This window comes from Psammomys obesus, unplaced genomic scaffold (genome assembly GCF_907164565.1).
Source record: "Psammomys obesus unplaced genomic scaffold, mPsaObe1.curated_primary_1811, whole genome shotgun sequence".
Taxonomy (NCBI): domain Eukaryota; kingdom Metazoa; phylum Chordata; class Mammalia; order Rodentia; family Muridae; genus Psammomys; species Psammomys obesus.
The window spans coordinates 3,074,992-3,083,000 of NW_026596089.1; the positions used below are offsets into that span (position 1 = coordinate 3,074,992).

General features: G+C 41.9%; 1 protein-coding gene across 2 annotated transcripts in view; it reads left to right on the plus strand.

The window, feature by feature from the left end:
- Positions 1–8,009, plus strand: part of Utrn (utrophin) — a 538,848-nt gene that overhangs the window by 154,928 nt on the left and 375,911 nt on the right. For both annotated transcript variants that reach the window (XM_055627734.1, XM_055627735.1), the window contains exons 15-17: positions 1,997–2,104; positions 2,380–2,559; positions 3,554–3,723. In XM_055627734.1, the coding sequence (XP_055483709.1) occupies positions 1,997–2,104; positions 2,380–2,559; positions 3,554–3,723 (458 nt within the window). The remainder of the gene's footprint in view (positions 1–1,996; positions 2,105–2,379; positions 2,560–3,553; positions 3,724–8,009) is intronic.

The window sequence follows — 8,009 nt, forward strand, 5'->3', positions numbered from 1 at the left end:
ACACACACACACACACACACACACACACACACACACACACACACACATTAAAAAACCAAGATATACCAAGAATTTGACCACTTGTATCATTTGAAGCTTTAAACAGACCTTCCATTCATTACTGACTGCTGGTAAGACATTTTAACTCTGTGTATGTTTGTGTGTGTGTGTTGTGTATGCACTTCCATTTTGTTCCTTGGTTGTTTATTTACTTATCTTAACAATTTTACTAGACTGGAGATAGGATCTGTATTTGTTTTTTATTTTTCTAATTTTCCTTTCTTTTTTTTTGGGGTGGTGGTGGTAGTAGATGTCAGAGATAAGAAATAGCTTGTAAATAAACTGATTTAATAAGACAACTGAGAAAGAATTCATCCCATTTCAAGTCCAGAACTAAGCCCTTGCCCCTTAGCTATACAGAAAAGCATTTCTGTAATACATACTACTTTGGGGGGTTGTCTTAATGCAGCCACAGTTGGCCCTTAAGGCTATCCCCATCACTTAATATCTTCTAAAAGAACGTACACTATTGGCTGTGAATTTTGAGTATTTTTGTTGTTGGCCTTGGGCCATGCTCAGACTTTCTCCTGTAATGTAATTGCTTTTGAACTTTGACCATTTGCATACTTCTCCCCACAAGGTGTTGTGGACAGATGGTTGATTTAGGAGTAGGGGTCCATGACTCAGCTCTGTCATTAACTAGCTAACTGACCTTGAGCATGTAAATTGCTGTTGGTCTCCTTCTCTAAAAAAACAAAACAAAACAAAACAGAAAAACAGAAGCAGGGAAGGGATAAGAAAATCTCTAAGCTTTCTTTTGCTTAAAACTTAAGAGTTCTAATATGATTTTTTTTTCTTTAAGCTTGGCATAATTAATTGGATTTAATGTCCTCTATCTAATCATCTTCTTAAAATTTATGGATAGTTACTGTATGGAATAATTTTCTCCTGCTATAATGAAATCCCTAGCCAGGTTTGGTGTCACTGTGTCCCAAGTACTCAGGAGGCTGAGTCACGAGGATTGCAAGTTAAGACCATCTCAGTATACTAGAGAGACACTATCAAAACAACAGCAACAAAACTGAAACCCAAACCAAAAAATATCCTAGAGGTTGAGTGATATATTGGACAAAAAGGGTTATTTATAACCTTTTATGAGTATATTCTACCAAGGACTGAACCTAGTAGTTCTACCACAGTCAATCTTTCTTTCTTTCTTTCTTTCTTTCTTTCTTTCTTTCTTTCTTTCTTTCTTTCTTTCTCTCTCTCTCTCTCTCTCTCTCTCTCTCTCTCTTTCTTTCTTTCTTTCCTTTCTTGAGACAGGGTTTCTTCTGTCTAGCCTTGGCTGTACAGGACTTAATTTGTAGATCAGGCTGGCCTCTTTCTTAAAGAGATCCACCTACCCCTGCCTCCCAGAGTTCTGAGGTTAAAGGAGTGCACTACCATGCCTGGATTACACCCACAGTCTTAAAGGGGCTGCTTCGTTCATAGTTTTAGAGGTGGAAATATCAAAGAGTGTGAGGCTAGCTCTCATGAAAACCCCCTGACTGTGAGGTCACAACACTTAGCATCATGGTGGGAATGTACAACAAAGGGAGGGCCACATGGGGACACAGGAAGCCAAAGGTCAGGAAGGGGTCAGCCTTGCTCTTTTGTAACAGTGGTTCTCAGGAATTTATGGATGCTCTAGAAGAACAGCACTCTTTCCTTCTGTGGGGAGTACCCTCAGTGACCTCCCACAGGACTCCACATCTTACAGGTTCCAGCCTCTTGCCTGCCACATTAGAGAGCATTCTTACAAGTTACCTTAGTTGAGGACTAATGGCAGGTTAATCTGTAAATTGTACGAGGCTGATGCCTTTGCTAGTTTTTGAACGTAGATATTTGAAGTTCTTATTATCCCCAATTAAATGTGACATTGTTAGATATTTGGGAACTTACTCAAATTGCCAGATAATTTCCCATGTATATTTCCAATTTTTGTTATTACTCGTAGTGTCTGTTGGAAGCTTGGCTCGCTGAAAAGGAAGAGGCTTTGAATAACGTCCAGACCAGCAACTTTAAAGACCAGAAGGAACTAAGTATCAGTGTCCGGCGTCTGGCTGTAAGTGTGTCCCTGTTGGCATCTGCAGTAAGCTTGTGATGTCTAATGTTTTGTAACTAAGGGTGAATACTACTGAGTGAATGTAGATTATGGTTCATTTCCCTTTACTACGTGGCTGCCGTCCATGGTATTGAACCAAAGAGCCTTTTATTTATAGCTTATAAAATGGCAGAAAATCTTGTCAGTTGTACCACAAATCTACCTGCTTCTACTTCCCAAGGAAGGTAAATCTTGTTCAGAGAGAGCTGTCATCTGATAAGTAGTTTACATTCTAGATTTTGAAGGAAGACATGGAAATGAAGAGGCAGACATTGGACCAACTGAGTGAGATTGGCCAGGACGTGGGCCAATTACTCAACAACCCCAAGGCATCTAAGAAGATGAACAATGACTCTGAGGAGCTAACACAGAGATGGGATTCTTTGGTTCAGAGATTGGAAGACTCTTCTAACCAGGTACCTTTTGTTTTGGGTAGTATAGTACACCATGAAAAGCCTGTAAGTGTTCAGGAACAGATAAATACAGTCTCATATCCAAAGCGTGCAGTATTAGTTGACAGTAAGAACAAGACTTCAACAGTGTGGCTGAACCAGAAAAACATCATGATAAACAAAAACAGCTGTTCATTGGGCAGTGGTTCTATACATGTGAAATGGGCAGGGCAGGCAGAGTATGGCAGAATGAGAGGAGCTCAGTGCTTCATGCTAAAGGGGGATTGGAGAATGGGATACTGTGAGGTTGCCAGGGGTCAGGAGGAGGGAATGGGATATTATGAACAGGTATCAAGGTTTAATTTTGGGATGATTAAGTTGTCTTGGAATGTAAGGCCAGTGAGAAGAAAACAACAACAAGAGTATGGACTATTCAGTGATAGTACAAGCTTTTTTTTTAATTCAGGAGAAAAGCCTGCAGTTGGTCTCTAGTTTTGGAACAAGAGCCTAGTGTCTATTTGCAGGCTTAGATAGTTGGTTACAGGACAGAAAGGGGAACAGAGAAGGACACTAAATGTTTTTTTCTTGTCCTCTGCTAAGAAGAGTTAAGTGGTAACTTAGAAAATGGCAACAAATATCTCTTCTGGCCTTACAGTGGGTCCATAGAGTGCCCAGGGCAAGAAATCTAGAAAAACGAGTGACTATAGTTTTGGTTTGGGGAATTGTCATTGTTCAGGCAGAATGGAGGAGTATGACAGAATGGCATGGCCATGGCTAAGAAGGAGTTAAACTCTGTAGCCAGTTCTACATACCAGTAGTCACTGAAGTGAACTTTTTTCTTTGCTTTTATGTAGCTGTGGTTGGCTTTGAACCTCTACTTAAAAAGTGCTGGGATTGTTGGTTTGTGCCACCATGCTTGGCTTGAATTGTATGTTTTCATAGGGAGACTTTTTTTTGTGAATATCTCTCAGTAAAGGCCTTCGTGTAAAACTGGAGCTCAGTGTGACTTTTCTTTCAGGTGACTCAGGCTGTAGCAAAGCTCGGCATGTCCCAGATTCCTCAGAAGGATCTTTTGGAGACTGTGCATGTAAGAGAGCAAGGAATGGCAAAAAAGTCTAAACAGGAACTGCCTCCCCCTCCCCCGCCAAAGAAGCGACAGATTCACGTGGATGTGGAGGCCAAGAAAAAGTGAGAGCCGTCCTAATGCCAAGCCTGCATGAAACTTGTACTAATCACCAGTCAGTGCGAAGTTAGACATACTCATTATTATGGAAACTCAGTCCTGAACTCATTGACTGCCTTTGAGTCTCTGGAATATTCTGCTTCATAGGAGCTAAGCATCTAAATGATCCTGAGGAACTTTATTCATCCTCTGTCAAGTGTAGAGACTGGTGCCGTATGTCCTCCTTTTCTCAGTTTCCTTCCCTTTCCCTGAGGAGGTTTGTTTGCGGCTGGCCCTTTATTCTTTCTTTCATAAGTTGAAGCACAGACAGTTTGGCTTTTGATAAATTCCTTATTCTTTGTGACTCTCTTTCCTCCTCTCACCATTAAAATAGCAGTTCAGGGAAATAATGGGTTTTTTGCTCTCATGTTTTTTTTTTTTTCCTCCTTATGTTCCCCCTTTGCCATGTATTCAGGCTTTCTCTGTGAATTCCTTTATCAGGTTTCTAAACAGATACTTTTTGTTCAGGTGAAAGACCTCTCTTGGGCTAAAATGGTTCTTTTCTGTAATTGATTCAAAAGAAAACTGGAGAGTGTTAGTAGAATGAGATTTCAGCAGCACTCATTGGACCTTGCTGTTGGAGGAGCTGCTGAAACAATGGTTTTCAAACTGTGTGACCCACAGAGGTCCTGAGTAATGTATATTTACATTATGATTCATAACAGTAGCAAAATTACAATTAAGCAAAGAAATAATTTTATTATTGGGGGTCACCACAACGTGAGGCCCTATACTAAAGGGTTGCAGCATTAGGAAGGTTGAGAACTGCTGCTTTCAAATGTAATATGTTCCAGGTACTGGATCTTATTTGCCTGGTCACAGGGAGCCCTCCACTTGGCCTCAAGCTTTTCACATTCCCTCCTCTTGCACTGAGATCCCAGGGCTCAGGTACATCGGCAGTTATTAGGGGCCTGAGTAGAAAGATAGGCTTTTCATAGTGTCACTTTTGCTAGAGAAAGTAGGATTCAAGTTGTATCAGGTGATTTCTTTTTGATCCTAAGCCTTTTTTCTGCCTCCTGGAAAATTAAAAGTATGGACTGTTCTAGAGCTCCCCAATAACGATAAAGAGACCCTTTATATTTATTAATAAGCTTCAGGCAATATAGCTGGGCAGATATTGAACTATTCTAACCTGACTAGTGTACTGGCCTGGCCTACTTCCCAGCCATATGGCCCAGTACTTGCTATCTTAGTTTCACTGTGGCTGTTCCTACTTCATCCATGTCCTCAAGGCGACTCCTCTCTCTCTTGCTCTACCTAATGGGATTGGAAGTCCCACCCTAATTCTTTTGCCCCTTTATAGGTTGTTCAAATTTTTATTCAGAGGTGATGGAGAACAATTTTTACACAACATTGAGACTGGAGATGCTTCAATAATAACCTCAGTGCCAAGGACCGCAACCAGATATCTAGAGAAATCAGCATGTGAATGTATAGTGCACAAAACCATCCTCCAGCAGCCTCCTAATGGTGTCTCATGCATGACTAATGTACCTGGAGTTGCAAGCAGCAGCTGTAGGATCTTTACTCCTGGCCACTGCGGCAGGGAAAAAGAGACTTTTGATGTCACTCTTAGCAGTAGTCTTCTACTTCCTGAGCCCTGATTAGCTGCCAGGCACATCTGGTAATGTGTGTCACCATGGCTGACTTTGGAATTGACAGGGTGTATCATGGCATGAGCTTAATTTAAATTTGCCTGAAGTGAATAACGAGCCTTCCACTGCAAGAGACAAAACACTACTCAAGGTGACTTCAGTAGCTCATTATCGTATCACACGACAAGAAGTCCAGAGGTGGCACAGCTGTGGTGAAAGGACATTCCCACTGTTATCCCTGCTGCCATCGCCATGGTGGCTTTTATTGTCAGCAGTTTGTCTTCCGAGTAAACTTAGTCTCTGATGTCACCAGACAGGATTTTTGCTACTTGTTTGTTCAAGTGCATAAATAGTCGGCAATGTACAGGAGGTCCAGATGAACTGTGCCACGTGTCTTCTTCCAGTCTACGCAGTTTGTATAAAAGTATAGAGAGGGGTTGTGAGCAGTGAGCTTCGAGACTGGATTGAAGCAGGCATTGCTGAATTAATTCCTTGGCAGAGGCCTGAATACATGCAGTTTATGGTACTGGAAATCTCATTTGTAATGTTTTTCAATACCCAAGTTTGCTTCTGAGTGTCTTGTGTGCTGTCTTTGTGGAGCTGTGAAGATTAGTATCAGAGGCTGGTGGACAGCCACTTGAAGGGTCTGAAAACGACTTACACAGACCCAGACTCAGAGTATGCAAAGACAAGAGCAGATTTTATTGAGCAACACAGTCTGGCATGCAGGGATCAACCATTCTAGAAAAAGGTGACCCCAGACAAAGGGGAGCAGGCCTTTTAAAGGGAACTGGGGTTTCCAGGAGTGATGAGCTAATCCCTATTCTGATTGGGGGCCTAAGGGACAGTTGCACGAGGCCTAAGTTGATTGGGGACCAGGTGGTGCTCTAACAATGCTCTCTGTGCTTTTTAGCCATATGTGGTCATACTTGATGCCGATTGGCTCAGGTTTGCCCAGAAACTAGTTCGCAAGCTTTTCCCAGAACTAGGGGGTATCCATTGTCTGAGGTTATCTATGTCTAAAATAGAGCCTAGAGACAAAAAAGGAATCTCTCTGGCCCTCCCACACTGGGGTTTCTTGTTTCTTATTCCTAGAGGATAGAATTGGACAGATATGCTTAGACAGTAGCAGAGCCAGTTTGGTAAGTAGTGGGATGCACATCCTAAGACGAGGCCATGGGCCAGAGCTGCGAGGGAGTCTGGAAGCCTGAGCTCTGAGCATGAGGATTGTGACCTTTTATGGGTTGCTGGCATACTAGACTCCCTCCATGTGCAATGCTGGCTTTTCTGTATACATGTAGTAACCGCTCTCTGTTAGGCCTGGGGAGGCTTCCACTCTTTCTTTGCCAACTGGTTTTCTGCTGTGGGAATGTCTGTCTTAATGCACTTCAGTTTCCCCTTAGTCGTCCAGCCAGCCCCTCCTCAAAATGGTCCCACATGAGTATCTGAAGTAAGCTCTACTATCATTTCCATCTTCCTAAAGCTAAGGCTCTCCTTAGCTTTCCTGGTGTGACATACCTAATTTCCAGACCCTTTAACATGTTCATTCAGTCTGCTGTAGCAATGGTGATGAGCTTGTGTTGAGAAGACTCCACAAACAATTGAGAGCGCTAAATAACCACTGTTTTCTGGGCTGAGCTTACAGTGTGTGCTTTAAATATAGTGTCTGTTCTCTTTTCTTTTGATGGAGATTGTGGTCAATTTTATTTTGTTTTCTTTATGGATTTTTTTTTTTAAAGCAGCTCAGGACAGACATTGCCAACTCTCTGGATATCTGGTACTGGGGTCAGTGTATCTTACTCATTTTAAGAGCAGAAACTGACTTAGTTTTTAAGGCAGGTTTAAATGCATGCTCTTTGGGCTTCTCAGAAAGATTGTGTGTGTGTGTGTGTGTGTGTGTGTGTGTATACAAGTTTGTGAATGTATATGTGCGTATGGTTATATATATGGTTGTGTGTGAGTATAGGTTTGTGTGTATGTGATTATGTGTATGTGTGTGTGTGTGTGTGTGAGAGAGAGAGAGAGAGAGAGAGAGAACATGTATTCCAGAGGGGAGAGAGAGAGAGAGAGAGAGAGAGAGAGAGAGAGAGAGAGAACATGTATTCCAGAGGTCAACCTTGGCTTCATTCCTGAGGCATTGCTCACATGGGTTATTTGTCAGAGAGCCTCACTATTTGTCTCTGCTGTGTCTGCCTCTCCAGCTCTGGGATTATAAGCATGCTAACCAAGTTTTTAAAATGAGAGTTCTGGGACTCTAAGTCAGATCTTTTAGGGAAAGCACTTTACTCACTTCCCTCACAGCAAGGGAAAATTGGAGAAGAAGCTTTGCATGTGTTGCCTTTTAGACTGGCTAAGTTGGAAGAGGCAGAGAAGGGCTGAGCACATGCCATAGAGACATTATTGTTTCTAGGTTACTAGTCTGGAACCTTTATATATTAACAGGAGTTGGTGCCTGGAGGTCAGGCACCACAGATGCTAAGTCAGATGTAACTTGCTTTCAGAAATGTGGAACTATCCTGCTAGTTCTGGCCAGTAGCTGTTAATTTCCTTAACTCTCACTTTCTCCTTAGTGGTTTAGAGTGAGATAATGCAGAAATGCCTTTCTTTCTTTCTTTCTTTCTTTCTTTCTTTCTTTCTTTCTTTCTTTCTTTCTTTCT